The following is a 24,923-nucleotide window of genomic DNA, read 5'->3' on the forward strand; positions in this document are numbered from 1 at the left end:
GCGTCTTTCTGTTCTTCCTCCCCTCCTTTCGCCAGGGGCTTATTTTGAAATTTTTGTTGTTGCTCATCCACACTGAGGATATTTATTCCATTGATCTTTAGAGAGAGTGAAAGGGAGGAAGAGGGAAGAGAGAGAGAAACGTCTATGAGAGAGAGAGATACATTGATTGGTTGCCTCCCACATGCACCCCGACCAGGGCTAGGGATCCAGCCTGCAACCGAGGTATGTGCCCTTGACCGGAATCGAACCCAGGACCCTTCAATCTGAGGGCTGATGCTCTAACCACCGAGAAAACTGGCTAGGGTGCTAGGGGCTTATTTTATATTTGCACATGAGTTTACGCCAGGTTTTCTCATGGTGTTGGTGGGATCCTACATGTAGTTTGTGCTAAGGGGTCTACACACACAAGTTCTCTCGGGCCAGCTAATACAAATTGAAACCCTCCTGCGTTGAAATCCTGCGTGCCATGCAAGGAAGGTATTGGGAATGAGGAAGGGGCAAAAGCCATGAACAAAACAGAGAAATATCTCTTCCCTTCCTGAAGTTCCCATTCTAGTTGGGGTCTTTGTAAGTCAATTTATCTGTAAATTGTTTCTAAACCTATGGGTTTACATGAAATCCAAGACACTTTGCTGCATTTACAGCAGGAACTTAGGAATGTATTTTAAAAACAAGAATGGTGGTGGAAATCTGTTATAATTTTTCATGTTTAAGAAAATGACATGTCTATTTCAATTTTTGAAAATGGCTTAAAATTGGAATAATGTTGGGGTATTTCACATTATGATATTTGATTTAGTGAGTTTTCACATTTTTATGTTTTTAGAAAAAATATTGCATTCTTTATGACCTTCATGCTTTTATAATTTTGAACAAAATTCTTAACACCTTTATTGAGGACAAAGGGATGTTCAAATTACAAAAATGAAAAGTCTGATACAGTTCCTGGGCAAAAATAAAACAGCTGTGATCAATAGATGTGAAATTAATGAAAAGTCATTTTGAGGATAAATGTTTGGTAGAAATGAACATAAAGTCAAAATAACTACAGTTTTCCTAGAGCTAAAAAACATAATAATGACTCATTTTAAATCTCTGACTTGGTTTGTGAAATTAGAAACCTTCCTTGTTATTTTTCAGTGCTTACTATCAATTAAATATGTGTGAATTACTGAACAAGATTTATTTGTCCTATACATTTGAAGAGCAGATTGGCAATTTTTCCTTAGATGCTGTGGTATTTAAAAAGTACATTTTGGAAAGTGTTAAAATTTATAAAATACATCATAAACACAAGTGTACCTTGAAAATATGTTTTTTGTTTTTAAATAGAATGCATTTGTAAATGGGGATTCCTCTGTTTGGTATTAACAAGTTGCATATTTTAACTGGTAGAGTTCATTTTTAGAAATGGACATTTGAAGGAGCATGTCTTGTGTTTAGTTTATTTTGCCAAGGGTGAGCTTAGAACCAGAAACAATGGAAAGTAGCTAGTATAGTATCTACTGTGGAGCAGACATTATAAATGTGCTTTATGTGTGCACACACTAACTTTTTGTTTGGGCCTAGAGTGGGGTCGCGAGAGGAGAGGGTGCTGTGTTGATGATGTCATTGTGTATGCAGATGTGCTGATGGGGAAAATTTGGTATCAGCCACTTTTTGCTTTGCATAGAAATTTTCAGGATTGGATCTTGCAGTTTGATTTCAGGCGGTTCTGAATGATGGTTGTTCTGTAGTTTAGTTGTAATTTTGATGAGGTTGTGGGAGGAGGTGAGTACTGCTTTTACCTACCTGTCATCTGGGCCGGAAGTCCCTAAAAAAATCTTTTAAAATAGACCTGCTAGAATATAACTACTAAGGAGAGTAGTGTGTGTGTTTTTCAAACCAATCACATATGTGTGTACATATGTGTACACATATACACATGCACATATTGTGCAGGAATGAAAACATAAATGCAAAAACTTTAAGAATTTGCTTTGTGAGATTACTTATGTGCAGTATAACAGATATTTGTCTTTTCTAGATTTGAATTTTGACAGTTGACAGTAATTTTGAAGCAATTATTTTCTCCTGTGCTTATCAACTCTCTCTTTAGCTGATGCGCAAAGAGGAGTTCAGTTGTGTTTTGCTCCATTTCTACATCACTGGTGTGAATGCATGGTCCTCAGAGCTGGTTCTTTTAAGGGTAGCAATCTTGACTTATAAAAAGGAAACTTTAGTTTTCAGGACGGTCAACATTTGTGTGTTTCATCTTCCTTGAGATATTTTATTCATTAGTCATATTTCCCATAAATTTTAGTAAGTATAGCTTTCTTTAGGGTTGGAGGCAATTTTGAATAAAAGGGGACCCTTCACATGTCAAATGAAATAAATTAAAATACTTAATATGTACCTACTCTGTGCTTGTGTTAATGCAAGTCCTGTGCTGTGTGCAAAAGACATGGAATGCAATTCCTGCCTGAGAGGACTTCATCCCTTTGCCGAGAACATCAGCCTTGTCTGGAGGGCACAGTGAGGACGTGCCATTGCAGAAGGTGGTGTGGCTGTCTTCAGCCTGCAGGGGCATTTTGTTCTGAAGCAGGGTTCTGCAAACTACAGTCAGAGGCCAGCCACCTGTTGTTTTAAATAGTTTATTGTGAGGAGTGGCGTCAGAGGAATGGCCTAGTGAGAGATACCCCCTGGCCTCTCCCCCAGAAACTTGAACAAGTTGATCAACTAGAGCTCAACAAAGGATTCCCTGCTCTATATAGAGGCGCTCCTGAGAGACCCACCATTGAAGCGTCTGAAGGTGGGCAAAGGGGAGCAAACAGGGAGGCGAGGAGGGAGGACAGTTCAGATGGCCACGTCCACAGCCCTGCAGCCGAGGTGGCGGTAGCAGGCGCTTCCTTCGGCTTGGTGGGGCAGAGAGCCTCAGTGGGCATTCCAGCAGGGCAAGCTGGGAAAACTATAGCTGCGTCAGCCAGGACAGCTGGGCGAGGACACAGTGCAGGGATTCTGCCATGCTGTCCGTCTGTCGGTGTTCCAAAGAATGGAGCCGCAGAACCCTGCCACCGGTTGGACTCCGAAGGCTTGCTTCCTTTGCCTTTGGTGACAGGTCAAGGAGCCCATTATCTGCAAACTGAGAAGTATTACAGCAGAATCACTGTTTCCGTCCGTGAGTGATCCTCAGGTGGAGCATGGGGGGAGGGGAGCCAGTTGGAGGTCCGGGCCACCGTTATAGTGAGGACAAACAAACCCCAGCAGAATGGCTGTGCCGTTCTGTCTGAGGGCAGCTGCTGAGGTCAAAGGAGGGACTTACAGAGGTAGAAATCGTATGATTCAGTGCCACCTACTGGAAAATAATAGCCCTCTTCAGGGAAAGCTGCTAGAGAAAGGCCAGTAACACACAGGTGCCGAGACAGAGGAGACCAGTGAATACTATGAATAACCATGATATTCATTAAAAAATGAAAAATCTCCAAAAGCAAACTGGGACACATGGAAATATATGACATAAATGACATAGAGAATTCAAAATGGCAGTTCTGAAAATACCAGGAGGTGGGAAAATGCAGACAGGCAACTTAATGCATTCAGAAGGCAAATTAACAAAATGAGTACTTTACCAAACAGATTGAAACTTTAAAAAAGAACCAATCAGAAATCCTGGAAATGAAGCATTCGGTTAAGGAGATTAAGGGTGAACTACTGAGCATAGGAAACGAAGCTGACCAGATGGAGGAAAGAATTAGTGATAGTAAAGATAGAAATCTATAATGATGCAGAGGGAAGAGAGAGAGACCTGAGCATTAAAAAATAATTAAAAAAAAAAGACCTCTACAAGAACTATCTGACTACATCAGAAAAAAACAATCTAAGACTAATAAGCATACTGGAAGAAGAAGGGGAGAAGGGAACGGAGAGCCTCTTCAAACAGTCGATAAGAACTTCCCAAACCTATGGAAAGAACTACATCTTCAAATCTAAGAAGCAAACGGAACACCTAGTTACCTCAATTCAAAGAGGCCCTCTCCAAGGTACATTGTATTAAAAGTCAAAAATTAATGATAAGAAAAAATTCTCAAAGCAGCCAGGGAAAAGAAAGAAGTGGCTTGCAAAGGAAAACCCATCAGATTATCATTGGACTTCTCAGCAGAATCTACAGGCCAGAAGAAACTGGAACCAAATACTCAAAACAACTGAAAGAGAGAAATTACCAGACAAAAACAATATATCCAGCAAAGTTATCCTTTAGCTATGAAGAAATAAAGACTTCTCCAGACATACAGCAGCTGAAGGAATTTATCATCAGAAAATCTCCATTGCAAGAAATACTCGGGGTTATTCTACCTGAAACAACGAGCATAAGGTCACAACACTACATGTAAGATCACCAAAACTCTTAAAACATAAACGGATAATTTGTGACAACAAAAACATAAAAGGGGAGGGAGGTAAAGGTCTGAACTGGCAAAGGAACATGGAGATCAGATGTACTCAGAAGGAAAAAAACTGTAGATATGCAACTTTCTTTTTCATAAACGTAATGGTAACCACACACAAGAACACCAAAAGTAAGATACACCACTTAAAAAGAGAGGAATCAGAGGAAAGAAGTATGGAATGCCACCAAACAAAAACAACGGACAGAAACACAGAGGAAAAGAACCGATGGAGGCACAGAGCTCTCAGGAAATAAAGGGTTAAATGGCTACAGGAACTCCTCATACATCAATAAGTACCCCAAATGTAAATGGACTGAATTCATCAATAAAGAGGCACAGAGGAGCATTTTGGATCAAAAAACAGCACCCAACCATATGCTGCCTTCAAGAAACACATCTAAGCTGCAAAGACAAAGGTAGTTTCAACATGAAAGGATGGGAAATTATTCTCCAAGCAAATAACATCCACAGAAAAGCAAGTGTAGCCATACTTATATTTGACAAAATAGATTTCAAGGTAACAAAGACAACGAGACAAAGATGGACATTATATAGTGATAAAAGGGACACTACTTCAAGAAAACAACACTTCTTAATCTATATGCACCCAATCAGGGAGCACCAAAATATATAAAGCAACTACGCACAGCATTAAAGGGAGAAACCAATCAAAGCAGTAATAGTTGGGGTCCTTAATATTCCATTGACAGCTCTATAGATCACCCAAACAAAAAATCAATAAAAAAAAATCAGCCTTAAATGACACAATTGACCAAATGGACATAATTGACATTTACATCAGATTACACATTCTTCTCCAGTGCACGTGGAACATTCTCAAGGATAGACCATAGGTTGGGTCACAAAACTAGCCTCAGCAAATTCAAGAAGATTGAAATTATCCCGTGCATATTCTCTGACACAATACCTTGAAATTAGAAATCAACTGCAAAGAGGAAGTAAAGAAACCAGCAAATACCGGGAGATTAAACAACATACTGCTAAAAAATGACTGGGTCAAAGAAGAAATAAAAGGTGAGTTCAAAAGATATATATGCAACCCTGGCCAGTGTTGTTTAGTGGTTAGGGAGTATTCCCACTCACCAAAGGGTCCCAGGTTTGATTCCCAGTCAAGGGTACATACCTGGGTTGCAGATTTGATCCCTGGCCATGGTCAGAGCACATGTGGGAGGAAACCAATATCTCTCTCTGCCCCCCATCTCTCCCTCCCTCCCTCCCTCTTACTCTCCCTCCCTTGCACTCTCTAAATCAGTGGAAAAAATATCCTCGGGTGAAGATTAACCAAAATATAAATTAAAAACATTTTTTAAAGATACATAGAGACAAATGAGAATGACAGTACAATATATCAAAACTTCTGGGATGCAGTGAAAGCAGTAATAAGAGGGAGCTTTATATCATTACAGGCCTATCTCAAGAAACAGAAATCCCAGGTAAACAATCTTAACATTACATCTTAAAGTACTAGGAAAAAAGAAGAACAAAAGCAACCCAAACTCAGCAGAAGAAAGGAAATAATAAAAATTAGAGCAGAATGTAATGAAATAGAGGACAAAAAGACTATACAAAAATCAATACAACAAAGAGCTGGTTCCTTTTTAAAAAATTTATTGAAAGTATTACATATGTCCCGCCCTTTCTTCCCATTCACCCCTTCCATGCTGTACTGCCCTGGTTCCTTTTTTAAAAATACGTTTTTTTATTGATTTTAGAGGAAAGGTAAGTGTGAGAGAGAAACATCAATCAGCATGTGCCCTAACCAGGGAGGGAACTGGCAACTTCTCAGTGCATGGGACAACATTCAACCAACTGAGCAACACTGGCCAGGGCAAGAGCTGGTCTTTTGAAAAGATTAATAAAGTTGGTAAATCCCTGGCTAGACTCAATAAGGAAAAAAAGAGAAAAGACCCATATAAACAAAATCAGACGTGAAAGAGAAGTCACCATGGACATCACAGATATACAAAGGATCATACTATGAAATACTTTGAAAGAATATATGCCACCGAATTCAACAACCTAGAAGAAGTGAATAAGTTCCTAGAAATATGTAACCTGCGTAGACTGAATCATGAAGAATTGGAAAATCTAAATAGACTGATCAGGAGCGAGGAAATTGAAACAACCATCAAAATCCTTCCCAAAAAATAGAAGACTAGGACCAGATGACTTCACCGGTGAATTGTACCAAACATTCAAAGATTAAAAACCTGTCCTCAAACTCTTCCAAAAACATTGAGAAGGAGGCAAAACTTCCTAACACATTTCATAAGGCCAACATAACCCTGATACCAAAACATGGCAAGGGTAACACACACAAAAGAAAACTATTGACCAATATCTCTGATGAATACAGATGTAAAATTCCTAAACAAAATACTGGCAAATCCAATACAATAATATATCAAGAAAATTATATGTCACAATCAAGTGGGGTTCATTCCATGGGCATAAAGATGGTTCAACATACACAAATCAATCAATGTAATACACCACATTAACAAAAGAAAGGATAAAAATCAGGATCTTATCAAGAAAAGCATTTGATAAGATACAATACCCATTTATGATTAAAACACTCAATAAAGTAGGAATAGAAGGAAAGTCCCTCAACATAATAAAGACCATATATGACAAACCCTTAGCCAATATACTCACTGGCGAAAAACTGAGAGCTTTTCCTCTAAAATCAGGAGCAAGACAAGGATGTCCACTCTCACCATTCTTACTTTTTTTAAATTCTTTATTATCAAAAGTATTACATATGTCCCTTTTCCCCCCGTTGTCTCACCACTCTTACTTAACATAGTTTTGGAAGTCCTAGCCAGAGCAATAAAGCAAGAGAAAGAAAGAAAAGGTATCCAAATCGCGAAGGAAGAAATAAAAGTTTCACTTTTTGCAGACAACATGATTCTGTACATAGAAAGTCCTAAAACTCCACCAAAAATAACAACTGTTAGAAACAACAAACAAATACAGTACAGTTGCAGGATACAAAATCAATGCACAAAAATCCACTGCCTTCCTGTATACTAACAACAAAGCTTCAGAAAAAGAAATGAAAAAACAAACAAACACAATTCCTTTTGCAATTGCAGCCAAAAGAATAAAATGCCTAGAAATAAACTTAACAAAGGAGGTGAAAGACCTATATAGTACTGAAAACTAAAAGCATTAAGAGAGATTGGCCCTAACCGGTTGGCTCAGTGGATAGAGCATCGGCCTGCGGACTCAAGGGTCCCAGGTTCAATTCCGGGCAAGGGCATGTACCTTGGTTGCGGGCACATACTCAGTGGGGAGTGTGCAGGAGGCAGCTGATCGATGTTTCTTTCTCATCGATGTTTCTAACTCTCCCTCTCCCTTCTTCTCTGTAAAAAAATCAATAAAATATATTTTTTTAAAAAAGAGGGAGATTGAAGAAGACACAACAAAATGGAAAAATGTCCCATATTCATGGATTGGAAGAATCATAATTAAAATGGCTATATTACCCAAAGCAATATATAGATTTAATGTAATCCTCATCAAAATCTCAATGTCTTTTTTTAAAAGAAATAGAACAAAAAATAATCATCAGATTTGTATAGAACCACAAAAGACTGAATAGCCAAAATAATCCTGAGGGAAAAAAGAATGAAGCCGAAGGTATCACACTACCTGACTTCAAATTATACTACAGAGTTACGATAAAACAGCATGGTATTGGTAGAAAAACAGACAATACATATCAATGGAACAGAATTGAGAACCCAGCTATAAAACCACATGTATGTGGGCAGGTAATTTTCAACAAAGGAGCCAGAAACACACAATGGTGTAAAGAAAGCCTCTTCGACAAAGGAAGCCACATGCAAAAGAGTAAAACTAGATTGCAGTTGTCCCCATGTACAAAAATCAATTCAAAATGGGTCAAACACCTAAATAGAAGGTCTGAAAAATAAATTACATAGAAGAAAACAGGTACTAAACTTACGGACCTTGGTTGTAAACATTTTAGGAACCTGACCCCAAAGACAAGGGAAGTAAAGGCAAAAATAAATGAATGAGACTATGTCAAACTAAAAATCTGCACAGCAAAAGAAACCAACAACAAAGAGGCAACTGACTGAATGGGAGATGATATTTGCAAACAATAGCTCTGACAAAGGTTTAAAATCCAAAATATATAAAAACTCATAAAACTCAACATCAAACAAATAACCCACTTAAAAAATGGCAGAGAACCTGAACAGACATCTCCCAATTAGACATACAAATGGCCTTACTAGCAATTAGGAAATACAAATCAAAACTACAGTGAGATACCGCCTCACACCTGTTAGGATGGCTATTATCAACAAGTAATGATAAGTGTTGGAAAGGTTGCGGAGAGAAAGGAACCCTCATTCAAGGCTGGTGGGAATATAGACCGGTACAGTCACTATGGAAAACAGTCTGGCGATTCCTCAAAAAATAAGAATATGACCCAGCAGTCCCTCTACTAGGTATCTACCTGAGAAACTCAACAGCATATATTCTCAAATGATTTCTTTAAGAAAACATTTAACAATCCCTGTTCTAAAGATTCATTTATACCTTAGTTTTTCCCACTAAAAAGTATGTTATGGGTTTTTGGGTGGGAATTTGATTACTACCTAAACTAAATTTTCCCAAACTGTGAGGTCCTCCTGGAAGTTAGGGACAGTCTCTTCTTTGTTTCAAATAAACACCTAGGACTGAGCCTTACTCTAGCAAGCCACTGGAATGTATGATTTGAATTTTTTTTTTTTTGGTATGATTTGAATTTAATTCTGTGGTGCTTGGTCTGTACTGGAACTGATGGCAGGCATTGTAGGGAGGTGGGGGAGGGGAGAATTGATGGACAGAGACTATTGTAGGGGCTCTGTTATTGTGTTAGAATGTAAGTGGCATGGAGACCAGAGAAATAACGTATTTGGACTTGTAGTCTAGAAACGTTTCATTGAAAAGGTGGAATTTGAAGTCAAACTTGATGAGTTCTGCTTCCAGCCATGGAGTAGCAAGCATCAGGTTTACCTTACTACCTTAAGTGACTGGAAAACTTGACAAAATTATGAAACAGCAATTTTAGAAATAGGTCAACAAACTGCACAGGACAGTGAAAGGAAATAAGAGCCCTGTAACTGCCCTCGCCTACCACCGGGAGGCTTTCCAAGCTGCTGTGCAGTGGGGGTGGGAGGTCCCAAAAGAACCTGGTGGTCTTCCTGACCTGATGAGAAAAGAGTGCAGGTCCAGCTCTGGAGAACTACAGTGGGTTCCTCACTGATCTGCACGTTTTATGAAGGACTGTCAAAAACTGGCAGGTGGCGTTCACACAAAACTGGGAGTCGTTCATATTCCCACTAGCCAGAGAAGAAAGACTTCCTAGTGCATGGGGCATGGAGTGAGGCCACATTAGCCCTAGAGAAAAGCCTGCCTGGACCCATCTATAGAAGCAAATCTTAACAGGATCAGACTGAGTTGGAGTAATTTAACTGGTTCAGAACAACGCCCAACAATCATATTGAAAGAAATCCAATAAAATCTGGCTCCCAAAAACATAAAATTCAAGTCGGACATCCAGTCAAAAATGAAGAAACAGGGAAATATGACCCATAACTAGACAGAAACACTCAGTGGAAACAGGCCTGGAAATGGAACAAATGATGAAATTGCAGATAAGGCTGTTAAAAGTATTATAAATATACTCCATTTACTCAAAGAGGTAAAAACCAACAACACATGATCATGGTGAGAGAAATGGATGTAAAAAAGACCCACATCAAACTTCGAGCAGTGAACTCCAAGTACCATTAATCTTCCCCATGCTTGCTCTCTCCAAGCAGCTGACTGTTGCTGGAGAACATCTCAGAACCCAGCTGATGCAAGTTTAAGATCAGAAAATTGAAGCAAAAACAAATGGGCACTTAACATGGTGCAGTAATCCAATATTTTCTCATAAAAAAATAATGTAACTTTCTGAGACAACATATTTTTTTACGTCCATGTGCCTCCTATTACCTCTTCCTGGATCTTTATTTTTAGTCTAGTTCTCTCCTTGACCTCTAGACTCACACACATTCGATGCCTACTTGGTATCTTTAATTTAAATGTCTCGAGGACACCTCCAAATTGATAAGTCTCAAATGGAGTTGGGTTTTTTGGGTTCTGGTTTTGCCTTCTAGTCTGCTACTACTGCTCCCCAGTCAAATGACATTGTTGTTATTTAAACAAATTTAGGTGCCATCCTTGCTTCTTTCCTCATATTTCACATCTAGTCTGTGTTGCACAGTTTACCTTCAGGCTGTATCTCTCTTAGTTCAAGTCATTTCTTACTCTTTTTTGTTCTCTTAACTTCCATCAATCTTTTCTCCCTGCAGGAGTCAGAATAAGCCTGAAGCTTCACCAGTCATGTTACTCCTTGTTTAAACCCGCTCAGTGGCTTCTCATCTTTGAGTGGAACGCTGAGCTCATGACTGGTACAGGCACTCACTGCTCGGTCCACTCCAGCCTCTTCCCTCAGGCTATTCACCTCGCCCTTGTTCACCATGTTGAAGCTCTTCTGATCAGCTTCTGCTCCTGGGTCTCTACCTTTTCTTTACAGGTGTGTGCCTTCTGGCTGCCATCTCACTCACCTTCACTCCCCACTGCCCCCACACAGCATTTGCTGTATTAATAGAATCTTACTGTTCTTTGGTTCTGTTTAATGGCCAGTTAAAGGGGCAGATGGGCATGGGAGAGGAATTAAAATTTCAGAAGGTAGTGGTCACCAGTGATCAATTGTCAAGTGTAGGCCCCCAGCCTGGGCCTCAGCATTCATATCTTGTGATTGTCCAGCTCAAGCTCGAACAAACAAGTAACAGCTCGACCACATGTCTCCCTGGGAAGCAGGATGTTAGAAAGTCTTTATTTCATCTGAAAAAGGCACTGGTTCAAATATTTATAGACAATAGTTAATTCCTTGTTTGGCAAGTTCTTGTTTGTTTTGTCATGTGAGTTGTCTCCCACAGTGTTATTTTTTTTCTAATTGCCCTCTATAAGGACTTAATTTCATGATTTTATTTTCATGTTCTTCTACCTCCTTCCTCAGCAGTTTAGCTCAACCTCTGGACAGATACTTCTCCCCTGATAGTGTGAGCTACACTCTTCCTAGTGTGTGTGTGTGTGTGTGTGTGTGTGTGTGTGTGTGTGTGTGTGTGTATTGAGAGTGAGTCATTTCTTTTAATTCACATATTAATTCAAGGGATAACAATACTACACACATAGATGAAACCTATGAAGCAAGGAATGATAAGAAACTGTGAATAGAAATTTACATAAAATAGGGACCCTAAGAAGAAGAAATGTTTTTCCTTTTGAGTTGTATGAGTTCTTTATGTATTTTACATATTAACCCCCTATCAGATTATGAATTGCAAATATTTTCTCCCATTCCTTAGGCTGCCTTTTCATTTGGTTGATTGTATCCTTTGCTGGGCAGAAGCTTTTTAGTCCCATGTATTTTTGCTTTTGTTGCCAAATCTAAAAAATTATTGCCAAGACCAAAGGAGTTTACTGCTTTGTATATTCTTCTAGGAGTTTCAGATCTTACATTCAAGTCTTCAATTCATTTTTGTGTTGATTTTTATGCGTGGTGTAAGATAATGCTGTCCAGTTTTATTCTTTTGCATGTGTCTGTCCAGTTTTCCCAGCACTGTTTCTCAAAGAGACTATCTTTTCCCCGTTACATATTCTTGCTTCCTTTGCCATAAATTAAGTGACTATATATGTGTGGGTTTGTTTTCTGGGTTCTGTATTCTGTTCCATTTATCTGTGTGTCTGTTTTTTTATGCCAGTATCATAATGTTTGATTACTATAACAGTGTGGTATACTTTGAAATTGGGAAGCTTGATGCCTATAGCTTTGTTCTTCATTTTTCAAGATAGCTTTGGCTATTCAGGGTCTTTTGTAGTTCCATACAAACTTTAGCACTATTTGTTCTCTTTCTGTAAAAAATGCCATTGGAATTTTTATAGGGATTGCATTGAATCTATAGATTGCTTTGGGTAGTATGGACATTTTAACAATATTAATTCTTCCAGTCCATGAGTAAACATATCTATTTATTTGTGTTGTCTTCAGTTTCTTTCATTGATGTCTTACAGTTTTTCGTGTACAGGTTTGTCACCTCCTTGGTGAAATTTATTTCAGGGTATTTTAGTCTTTTTGATGCAATTGTTAATGAGGTTTTTTTCTTAATTTCTCTTTCTGATGGTTTGTTATAGTGTATAAAAGTGCAACAGATTTTTATATATTAGTTTTGTATCTTATGACTTTACTGAATTAATTTTTTGGTAGAGTCTTAGAGTTTTCTATATAAAATATCATGTCATCTACAAAGAGAGGCACTTTCACTTCTTTCATTCAGATTTGGATGCCTTTTGTTTATTTGTCTTGCCTAATTGCTGTGGCTCGGATACTGTGTGTCAAATAAGAGCGGTGAGAGTGGGCATCCTTGTCTTCGGTATTATGTTCCCTCTATACTCACTTTGTTGAAAGTTGTTTTTTTAAATCATAAATGATGTTGAAGCTTGTCAAAAGTTTTTTCTGCATCTATTGATATGATTGTATGAGTTTTATCTTTCATTTTGTTAGTGGCTGTATCATGTTGATTTGCAGATGTTGAACCATCCTTGCATCCCTGGAATAAATCTTCTTGATTGTGATATATGATCCTTTTAATGTATTGTTGAATCTATCATTTTTATTTTTGAAATTATGTTCCAGATGGCCCAGTCTTTGTCAAAACAGTCATCATATCAGAATCAATAGTACAAGAAGTACTAGTACTAGAAAAAAGAAGTGATAAATAAAACAAAATAGGAGTGTTCTAACGGTTTTTTTAATTAAACTTTTTTATTATTAATTTGAGGGGGGTAGAGAGAGAAACATAGATTTATTGTTCCACTCATTTACTAGTATGCATTTATTGGTTGATTCTTGTATGTGCCCTGACCAGAGATCGAACCTACAACTTTGACATATCAGGATGATGCTCAAATTTAAAATGCCTTCCAATGTTGCAAACTTTCAGTTATAAAATGAGTAAGTTCTGGGGATTTTATGTATAGTATAGTGACTGTAGTTAATATACTGTATTGGATATTTGGAATTTGCTAAAAAAGTAGATCTTAAGTGTTTTCACCACAAAAAAAGTAACTATTTGAGGTGATGGATATGTTAATTAGCTTGATGTGGTATAATATACCACATTTCACGTAGTATAGGTACATCAGATCATCAGATTGTTATATATATACATATATATATGTATGTATATATATATATATATATATATATATATATATATACACACACATATATACATATATATATGTATATACTAGTTTGTTTGTTAATTAGACCTGAATCTGGGGGGAAAGTAATGCCTTCAGACCTCCTCTGGGCCCTTGATGGTGTTCTGACTTCTTTCTGTGCATCAACAGTGTTGAGTTCTAGTCAGTGGCTCTGCTCTGTCCTGGTGTGCTCTTCGTGGCAGCCAGAAACACTGAACATCATTGACTGAGCTGAGCCTCTCAATGGCCACGTCCTTGTTTTTCAGCAAGGGTTTCAATCTTGTGTATTTGTGTAGATGACCATGTTGTCACTCAGGAATTCCACATGGGACGATCACATTTGAGGGGTGAAGATAATGAGTTTGAGATACTCATTATTTGTGCAGAAATACCCAGCAAGCAGTTGAAATTTAAAGACTAAAGCTCAAGAGAGAGATTGAGATATAGACATTATCTACCTATAGGTGATCATTGATGCCATGGGAATGGATGAGATTGCCCACTGAGAAAAGAGGGCTTAAGGCAGAACCTTGGTGAACACCTTCAGCTTAAGAGACTACTAATGGAAAAATGAGGTAGAATATCCGAGAAGTGGGAGGAAAAGGTGATGGATAGAAGCAAGTAGGAAAGAGAGCCTCAGAAAGAGTTGTACTTGATATTTAATGCTTTTATGGAGTGAGGAATGATATGAGTTAAAAAATTAACACTTATGTTGTACTATGATGCCATGTTTGTACAAGGATCTAGCTGCAATTTGTAGTTATTTTGTTTGGCATAAAGTACAAGGTGAGGCAAACATTTATAGTTGTTCATATGGAAAATGCCATAATTAATAAATAATAATACAGGAATGAACTCTGCTTCACGTGCTTACAACTGTAAACCTACTTTTGTCCCACCCTTATTTGTTGTGTGAGTTGTAACAGAAATTATTTTTGAATCTGACTTTGTAAGTGAAGCGATTTTTATTGGCCATCATTTGAAATTACTCTTAAGATTTTTTTATTATGTCATGGAGAACATTAAGCAGATATATTTAAGTTCTAAGGATGTGAAAAATAATCAAAATTCATTTGAAATACACAGTAACTAAGTATAGAAGACAAATGATAATGGATGGCTATTGACAATTAAACTTGCTGACAGTTCAGCTGTGTAGAGCCCTTCTTCCAATGTTGATTGATATATTCAGCACTATAGGGATATAAAAGATATTTTATTGTTGCCTTCTTAAAAATTCTCAATGAAAGGCTGACATTTATTGTAAAAATGTGTTTCTTTAGAATGTAACCAAAGAAGTAAAAACTATCGATTAGGAGAAAAATTTTAAAACACATATTTTTTTAAAAATGCTAGATTCAAAATTTAAAAATACATTAACATTTGAGAGCCTTCACAATGAAAATGTTTTGTTCAGCCTCTTCTCAACATAAGAAGCAGAAGACAATGGAATAATGTCTTCAAAATACTAAGAGAAAATAATAATCCAGAATTTTTTGCCTGATTATGCTACCATTCAAGAATGAGGACAAATGAAAGATGATTTCGGATGTAAGAAGACAAGTTTACCTTAGAAAGTGACTTTACCCTTAATAGATCCTCATTGAAAGAACATCTAAAGGATGTAGAATAAGGAAGAAGGAAATGAAACACAGAAGGAAAAGTAAGTTGTGAGGAGCATGATGGTTAAATTTATGTCACCTTGACTGGGCCACACGGTAGAGATAATGGTCAAACATTGTATTTCTGTAAGCTTGTTTGGGACGAGATTAACATTAAACTTGTGGGACTGAATAAAGCAGATTAGAGCAGGCTGCCCTCCCCAGAGAGGGCGTCCTTCCTCTAATCAGTTGAAGGCCGAATAAACAAAAGATCGGATTCTCCTCCCAGTAAGAGAATTCCTCTTGCCTGCCTGTCCTCGGAGTGGGACATCAGCTTGTTTCCTGCCTTGGGACTCAAACTGAAGCATTGGCTCTTCTTGGATTTCAAATAAGCTCTCCATCTTGCTGAATTACCCTGCAGATCTTGGGAGGTATCAGCCTCTAGTCTATAATCATGTGAGCCAGTTCATTATAATAGCTAGCTTTACACACACACACACCCTTATTGGTCTGTTTCTCTGGAGAACCAGTAGGGGCGCACAGGGTAACTAATTAGGCTTATTTATTTTATTATTTTTAAAAATATATTTTTATTGATTTCAGAGAGGAAGGGAGAGGGAGAGAAAGAGAGAATCGTCAGTGATGAGAGAGAATCAGTGATTGGCTGCCTCCTACTAGGGATAGAGCCCACAATCCAGGCATGTGCCTTGACCAGAATCGAACCCGGGACCCTTCATTCTGCAGGCCGACGCTCTATCCACTGAGCCAAACCAGCTAGGACTAGTTAGGCTTATTTTTATTTTTACTTCTTTTGTAGGAAACAGCTGATAGAATATTGCCCAAGTCAAAATATTTCCACATGAAGCAGAGAGGTCTTTGGCACAAGGTTTTCCTTTATATTCGTCCTGGCCTAGTCCCTCTGTCGTCCTTCCCTCTCTCCCTTCATCAGGTACAGTAAGTGTCTACATGCCAGACATGTTAAAGGCGATGCGAGATCTCACACTTGGGAGATGCTCAGAATAAGCAGCCAGTCACTAATACAGTGCAGTGAATGCTAAGATGGCTGTGATCTCGGGTGCCTGGGAGGCATGGACACAGCACCCCGCTCCGCTTTAGGGGGTCGGAGAAGATGTTAGCAGAATCCTGAAGCTCAGGAGGTGGCCAGCAAAGGAGGATTGGCGTTGGCATTTCAGGTGGAGAAAATGAGACACGGGCTCTGAGAGTGAGAGACTCACCGAGGCACCCGCGCTGTGCGCCTGGAGAAGTCTGACCTTCCGTCCTGTGTCCCAGCCCCATGTGACGCTTTCAGCAGCAGACTGCCGGTCTGGGGCGGGGAGGAGACATCACCCAGTTCATAACTTGGGGACGGCTACTCTTAGGTGGGTGTTTCCTTTTTTAAAAGATGAGGTCTTATTAAGTCAGATGGATCCTAGTGGAGCCTTTCAGGCCGCTGGGTTGGGGAAGAGAAATTTTCTTTTTTTTTTACTCACTCACTCACAGAGCCCTTTCAATATTTACATAGTCTTTGTACCAGAGTAGTCTTCCTCTTGTCCCTTAACAGTGGAGGTCTTCTTTTTAGAACTTGATTATCTTGAATTTGTATAATGTCGTAACTTTGGCTGTATAATCTTCTTACTTGATTTTCTCTAGAGTGTAAGAGAAGGGATTAATCTTTCTCTTGTGTTCTCGGGCTGTTCACTTCTGCACACTCTCCTTTCGGTTGGAGTTTCTCAGCATTCCATGTAGGTTCCGTGGCCGTTCCGTTGCTCTTTTCCTTTCCAAATGTTGAAGCACTCTTCATGCTGGTGCTCCATGCTACCTGAGAACATTTCATTCTGGGCCCGGCATGCCTCCTCGGTACATTCAGAGGTGCTTCAAGATTCAAGACCAAACTGTTTGGTTCTATTCTAATTCTCTGCGGCACTTAGTATGTTGCTGAATGTCTAAGTTATTGTGCATTAAGGTGAGGATTCCATAATTGTTCCTATTGAGAATTGTTTGGTTCTAGTCAAGGAGTAAATACTAGTCAAAGTCGCAGACTATTTCTGGATTTGATAGGAAAGGCCATACAGGGGAAAAAATTGAAGTTAAGTTTTTCTATAATACAGTATTTTTCAGCTTTATTGGGTATAATTGTCAAATTTGTAAGGTATTGTAGCACAATATTTTTTATTATATATGATTTCACATTTTTGTGATAACTTCAAGTAAGTTTTTCCTGACACTGTGACTAATAAATGCAAAGAAGTCAGAGGTGATGTCCTCTTCTAAACTTTAAGGTAAAAAAAAAAAAATTTCTGAATTTGAGCAAAGTTGCTGTTGACATATTTTATGGTTCATAATTATATAGATGTTTTATGTCTTCACTTAATGCATTGCTTCAAGTACAAATAACTGGTATTAAATTTTGCCACTTGGTCACCAGCCATAGTCATCATTCCTCTTGTGAAATGTGGGGTTTTTAGCTGTTAACATTTTTATTGTTCAAGTTATTTTTTAATTACAGGAAGGAATAAATGGATAAAATAAGCATACTGTAGTACTAAATGCTTATGAAAACCCCTCATTTCCTTTCTCTGAACAATGGAACGGCTTCTTTGAACAGGAACTTGCACATCTTATTCTTGTTTATCATCGCGTATTCTGTTCTCACCGACACACGTGTCTTGAGACCTTTCACACGTGGTGGTTTGGGGGAACAGGGGCATTCTTTTTGCTCATACAGCCTGTTGTTGGAATCTGTTTGGATTGTGCACAGAATCTGTTCCTAGTGGGTGGAGATTCCTTTAAGAGATAGACTGTGCTCCGTGGTTGCACCCCTTGCTGTCTCTTTTAGTCTTAGACGTTGTGACCATTACTGAAAGGCTGTCCTTCTCAGTGGACAGTGGCATTGTCAGAGCAACAGGGAGGAAGGGTGAGACTGAGGAGCTGTTGGGAGAGGGGACACAGGATGTGCTGCCCAGCTCTGGGTAGTTTCATGAACGTCAGCATGGAGTCCCCGTGTCACCAGGCCGGATCACCAGCACAGGACAGGCGGGCACCCATAACACTAACGGAAGGGAATGTATTGGAGGCACCCAAGAGTAGAGGAATTGTTAAAGACTTTTTCACATAAACATAACTCTTGTGAGGTAAGAATTTTATCTCAATTTTACTAATAAGTAAAAGTGGAAGATTGGAGAATTTGGACCCCCAGGTCTTGCTGGTCCCTAACTGTGTTGTTTCCTCTTTACCACACGGTGAACAATAGGAAATCAGAGGAGGTCAGGAACGTCGCAGAAAAACGAATGTTTCACAGAAGACAAGTATATAGATCTCTTTCTATATTCTTTTTTTATGTTTTTACTGGGGTTTTTTTTGTGGGTTTGTTTTTGTTTTTGTTTTTTTTTTGAGAGAGAGAAAGAGAGAGAGAGAGAGAAAGAGAGAGAGAAGAAGGGAGAGGGAGAAAAACATTGATATAAGAGAGAAACATCAATCAGTTGCCTCCCACATGCACCCCGACCAGGGATCGAACCCACAACCTGGGTATGTGCCCTGACTGGGAATTGAATGGTGGCCTTTTGGTGCACGGGACAACGCTCAACTGACTGAGCCACACTGGCCAGCGCTCTTTAGATATTCTTGATTCTGCATTTTCCTCAAGGTTTGTGCAGCAGTGTACTTTGAAAAATCACAAATGGAGCACTTAAAACAAGCTCTTTGCGCCTACTTGGATATAGTATTGGAAATTTTCCCAAGACACTGAGGTTATCCTAACACATCACCTAAATGCTTATATTTTAAAACAGCATAGTAATCGGTGAAACAGACAGACATCGCTGAAAGTAAAGTGTTTCACAGTTTCAAAGTTTCACAGTGCCTTGACTGTGTCTTTCAGTAGTTGACTACTGAAGTTTAATTTGATTAAGAAAGAACCAAACTGTGTAAGGGAAAGGGTGATTCATAGTTGCAGACAGTATTCGTCATGACAGATTATGAAATCGTTGGTCACCCACTTATTGTGTATTAAGAGACCTCTGGTAGCAAATACGTTTTCATTGTTGTCCCTCACCATGATGAGAGAATTTGGGGAAAGATATTTAAGTGGATGTAACATTTCTCTGTAGTTAGTGGCATCTCTACATTTTAGTTTCTTTAAGTAAACATTTCATTTCTTTTAGTAAACAGTGTGCTTTCAAGGAAAGCAAAGATTTCCCCGCTGGTGTCTTTTTCACTTTATTTTTTATCGATATTTATTTAATGTTCTTATTACTTATTTGCTTCCAGTGTTACTCTTTTGTGCTGTACCCCCTCCCCCCCCCCCCCCCCCCCAGCCTGCACAGTGCTGGCAGGCACTGACTCAGGAGGCAGAGGGCCCGCTGTCCTCTGGCCCTGGGAGCCGCAGTCTCCAAGCTTATCTTGGCGGCTTCTTCCTCCCCTGCACTGCCCCCTTTCATTTTAACCTGTTATAAATGCAGGATGAGGCATGGGAAGAGCAGCCAGACACAGGGTCTCAAGACTTACAAAGGGCGTCAGAGCCGTGATGCTCATATTTGCAGAATCAAAAATCAAGGTGCTTGCCCTAACCACTTCACATGTATTTGAGGGTTCTTGAAACAAGCTATTCCCCCAAATCTAGGACAGTGACCATGTAATTTGAATCTCAAGGGATAGTCTTGGTGTATCCGCTTAGACAGGAAGAGCAGTAAGTTAATATGTATCCTAATGTGGAATTAATTGTAGAGTAATTTTTAATAATAAATGTAAATTAGAGGAATAATCTATCTATTCTAATTGTTATTTTAGCTATTATAACTTTCAGATGCAAGCCCAAAGTGAAGTTTTCTAATTTCCTTATACTTACTAAGAAATTTGTTCAAGCATGCTCGAATTTTTTTTTCTTTTTTCTTTTTTTAAGCATGCTTGAATTTCAAGAAGACCACTTGATAGCTGAACAAAAGCTTAGTTTGCCTCCCTTACTTACCCCAAGCAAAATCGTCTCCTCCTGGAGGCGGTGAGAGGTGGGGCATGGAGAGATGAGTAAAGGCAAATGAATGAGCGAAATCAGGGGTCGCTCATTCTTCTGGGTTTCTGGGGGGGTTTCTCTGTTTGCCTCTTCTTCCTCCTCTCTTCACCACCCTACACTGGATATTACAGTCTTCTTTATTCTTGTCACTCTGTAAACAGGATTTTCCACTTTTAACTGGGTTACAGGGGCATCTTTCTCCCTGTACAGACGAGGATTTAAATTCCGGGTACTGTCCTTTCTGGATGTATTCATAGCTCTGCTGTCAGTGAGCTGCTTGATGTGCTTCAGAGAAAGAGTTGATTGGTTTTATTTATCTTTACTTCAGAAAAAAATTAATGTGTTTTTTCCTTTTCCCTGTAGTTGCTGATCATCTGGGCTGTGATCCTCAAACCCGGTTCTTGGTCCCTCCTAATATCAAACAGTGGATTGCCTTGCTGCAGAGGGGAAATTGCACATTTAAGGAGAAAATATCGCGGGCTGCTTTCCACAATGCAGTTGCTGTAGTCATCTACAATAATAAGTCCAAAGAGGAGCCAGTCACCATGACTCACCCAGGTAAGCAAGCAAAGGAGGCGGGAGATTTGCTTTCCTCCTAGAAACCATTGCCTCATAGGTAGGCCTCCCTCTGCTGAAACCATATCGTTTTCATCATAATTCTGTGATTATATTTATTTTTGATATTACCATTTGTCTTTTCCCCTTAGCTGAATTTTTTTCTTAAATAATGGCCATACGAACCTATAAAAGTTGTACTTACTAAGAAACTGGCTGTGATGGAATCATTAGTCATTTTACATTTCTACATTTCGCTTGGAAGCTTTGAAAAATAACGTATTAGATTTGGAATCATTCATCCAGGTATCTCATAAATTCTCAAGGGTTACTTCTTTGAGAAGATGCTTTTATCTTGTCAGAATCAATTTTGAAACTGACTTAGGTATAGCATAATTACAGTTGGAACAATATTATTAATTTCCTGCAGAAACATTTAGGGTATTTCTAATGTAACTGTTTTAATAACAATAGATTTAATTTATTGCCAGGCACTATAATATGAGCTAAATAGACTTTATTTTTAGAGCAATTTTAACAATAGGAAAAGGATTTATATTATAATTAGATACATAGAAAATTAGAATAATGTGGGAAAGTAAATTGGTACAATACTTTAGAGGGAAAGTTGGCACTATCTGATATGTTAAAGAACTCAGACATTGTAGTTCTAGGTACATACTCTAGAGTACTTTTCAAACTTAAATATGCTATCAGTCACCTGGGAATCTCATTAAAATGCAAATTCTGGTTCAGTAGATCTGGGGGACAGCATGAGCTTCTGTGTTTGTCATGTTTCCAGGTGATGCTGATGCCACTCTGGTCCCCAGATCTCGCTTTGAGAAACAAGGAGGGAAAGACAGGAACATGGGTTTTAATCCCAGATTTTCCACCACCTTCCTCGGCGACAGAGGCCCCGCCGCCTCCTGAGCGGGAAGCCGCGGCGAGTCTGTTGGGGAGGACAGCAGCTCGTCTCTGAGCCGAGAAGCACTGGCTTTCCTGGCTCATGAGTGCGTCACAGCTGCTCTTGCCAGTCTCCTGTAGGACAGCGCGGCCCACGTGAGGGTTCAGAGATCCCCGTGTAGCCCTCCCTGGCTCCCCTGTCAGTTGTCGCCCCTTCATTTGAGTAAAGAAAGCTTTGTGCTGTGCATTCTAAAGTGAACTGGTAAGAGCTGGGAAAGACGCCGGGTCACGCCCCCATGAGTTTACCGCCCATGGCCCCGGCAGGCTCCAGGGGCCTTTTCTGTGCCTCTTTGACAGTATTTTCCTTTTCCTTTCATGTCGTCATTATTTGTGTACTTGATAGCAGTATGGAAAGTATTGCAGGTTTCTTTAAAGTTTGTGTCTTGCTTTCTATTCTGTGCAGTAGTCAGCAGCATACCTGGAACAGAGTAAGTGTCCTGCACGGAAATGGTTTCATACAGACGTCGTTTTGTTCAGTTTTCTTTGAGTTTACGATACACGTGATAAACTGATGTTCAGATTCCACACCGTGAAGTGTAAGCATTTTGTTTTCTTGCCTTGTCGATGTTTCAAGAGGTTGCTCATGTTTGTCCTCGTCAGTGCCCTTCATCTGGTCCCTGAGGGACATTTCCCAATGCGGCGCTGTGACATCACTGACAGGAAGGACGCTCAGTTCGTGGTTTTATTTGTTAAGCAGAATGAGTTAGTGGATATGTGGTAGGATAAAGGGGAAGTTATAGGCTCTTGGATAGTTTAAAACAATGCACATTTGGGGGAAGTTAAGGATTTATTTTCCTGGTTTTAAAAAAATGTATATAGATTTTACTGTTATTTAACAGTCTTAAATTTGTCAAATTATTGTCAAATTGAAAATCTCTTAGGTTTATTTGTGTCTCTGTAATAATTTATAGATATTTTTTCATTGTTTAAAGAAAAGTGAGGTAATTTAGATAAACATGTAGCCAAATAATGATGTTGCTTTTCTATCTTCTTCAGTCAGCGGTGTCAAATGCTTTTTATTGTTTCTTCAGCTGGTTGAACAGAATTAGTTGAGTGCCTCTTCACCTTTTATCCATCTTATTCTCTTAAATGTATTATCTAGTAGTGACTAGAAAACGTAGAATATTCACTAAGTGAATATAAAAATCACACTTTATGAAAGCAAGATAAATCACAAACACTTTGCAAAACACCTTTAATATCAAGAATTTGGGCTACTTAATATAAATCTGTTACCTTTATTCTAAAAGCCCATTAAGAAAATGAGTAACATAATAGTCATACTATTGTTTTATTCTTTAAAGCTTTTAGGTTCTAATTGAATGTGGATTTAATTACTTCAGTAAAGGTGGAACCTGAAGTATAAATGTACTGCTATGGCAGGAAGTAAGAGTTTAAATTTTATGTATTCTTTTTGCTTTAGTTTACAGATATTTCTACTTTATCTTCTATGTGATCCATATATTTTTTAAAAATTTATAATTATTCCCCAAGTTATCTAAAACTGAATCACTTAGGAAGTTGCTTTTAAAAAATGAAAATAGCTTTTAAAAATTAACTGCTGATGGTTTTGTTTTAAAACTTTTGCATAAGCTTCGAATTCTTCTTTTATGTCTCTAAATGTTAGGTGGATGTAGAGAACCCTTACCTCTGTCAGATACTTGAGATGGTTTTTCTACAAGCCTTCCTTCTGACTTAGAGGTTACAGGCTCCATGCAGTCCTGAGCAGTTGGAACTCATCGCTTGATTTACCTTTTTATCTTTCGTGCTACCCCTTCCTCTCCTGCAGCAGAAGAGGAGGGAGCTACAGTGATAAAAAGGGTCTGGGTTAAGAATACTGACTGAGAAATCAGCCCGATCGGGTACAGGTTGGAAGACATTTTTCACTTGATAGCTGTTCACATGATGATGACCTGGGCTTTATGCTACACACTCAGCATTAGTCCCTCCGGCACAGATGCTGAGGAAGGTGATACGGCCTGGCTGCACGTGTTAGAGGTCCGGTGGGGCTCCCTTACCCCTTGACTGATGCCTTAGAGTGCGCCCCAATTCAGGTTTTTCTTGAAGGGGGTGCAGATAAAGAGGTATTTGGCGCAGGATATTCTTTGCTCTGCAGGAAGTTTGCATTATAGAATGGTTAGCCTCCCAAGGCCCATGCCTAAGACCAGTGGCCTCCCTCCATGTTTGTTCAGTATAAACCCTCCCCATAGATCCCAGACTGACGCTCCCTAGGAAGGCTTTCTGCCCCTGCTGAGACCCTGTCAGACTCTAAGTCTAAGGAACCTTTAGAGCGGTGGTTCTCAACCTTGGCTGAACATTAGAATCACCTGGGAATCTTTTTAAAATCCTGATTTCTGGGCCTCATCCTCCAGAAATTCTGTTTCTTTGTTATGGGGTGGGGCCACAACATTAGTAACAAAGAAACAGAATTTCGGGAGAATGGGGCCCAGAATCAGGATTTTATTTTTATTTTTTTTTTTTAATTCTTTTTTTTAAAATATATTTTTTATTGATTTTTTACAGAGAGGAAGGGAGAGGGATAGAGAGTTAGAAACATCGACCAGCTGCCTCCTGCACACTCCCTATTGGGGATGTGCCCGCAACCAAGGTACATGCCCTTGACCGGAATCGAACCTGGGACCTTTCAGTCCGCAGGCCGACGCTCTATCCACTGAGCCAAACCGGTTAGGGCAGAAATCAGGAGTTTAAAAAGATTCCCAGGTGATTCTAATGTGCAGCCAAGGTTGAGAACCACTGCTTTAGAGGAGGAATGAAGAGGGGCCCCTCATGGGGCAGGAGAGTGGGATAGGCTTTGTATTTCCCACTTACTAACATTTCTGGAGTTCTCAGTCCCATCTTGTCATTTCCCTTTCTACCCAGATCATTTTTTTGATCACTTCTTGCAGTGCACATCTTTTTTTTTTTTTTAATTGATTTCAGAGAGGAAGGGAGAGAGAGAGAGAGAGAGAGAGAGAGAGAGAGAGAGAGAGAGAGAGAAACAAACATCAATGATGAGAG

General features: G+C 39.0%; 1 protein-coding gene across 5 annotated transcripts in view; it reads left to right on the forward strand.

The window, feature by feature from the left end:
• RNF130 (ring finger protein 130) overlaps nucleotides 1-24,923 on the forward strand; it is a 144,892-nt gene that overhangs the window by 2,282 nt on the left and 117,687 nt on the right. For 4 of the 5 annotated variants that reach the window (XM_059695684.1, XM_059695679.1, XM_059695680.1 and 1 more), the window contains exon 2: nucleotides 20,751-20,945. The exons of the other annotated variant lie outside the window; for it this stretch is intronic. In XM_059695684.1, the coding sequence (XP_059551667.1) occupies nucleotides 20,751-20,945 (195 nt within the window). The remainder of the gene's footprint in view (nucleotides 1-20,750; nucleotides 20,946-24,923) is intronic. 5 annotated transcript variants of the gene reach the window in all.

This window comes from Myotis daubentonii, chromosome 5 (genome assembly GCF_963259705.1).
Source record: "Myotis daubentonii chromosome 5, mMyoDau2.1, whole genome shotgun sequence".
NCBI lineage: Eukaryota > Metazoa > Chordata > Mammalia > Chiroptera > Vespertilionidae > Myotis > Myotis daubentonii.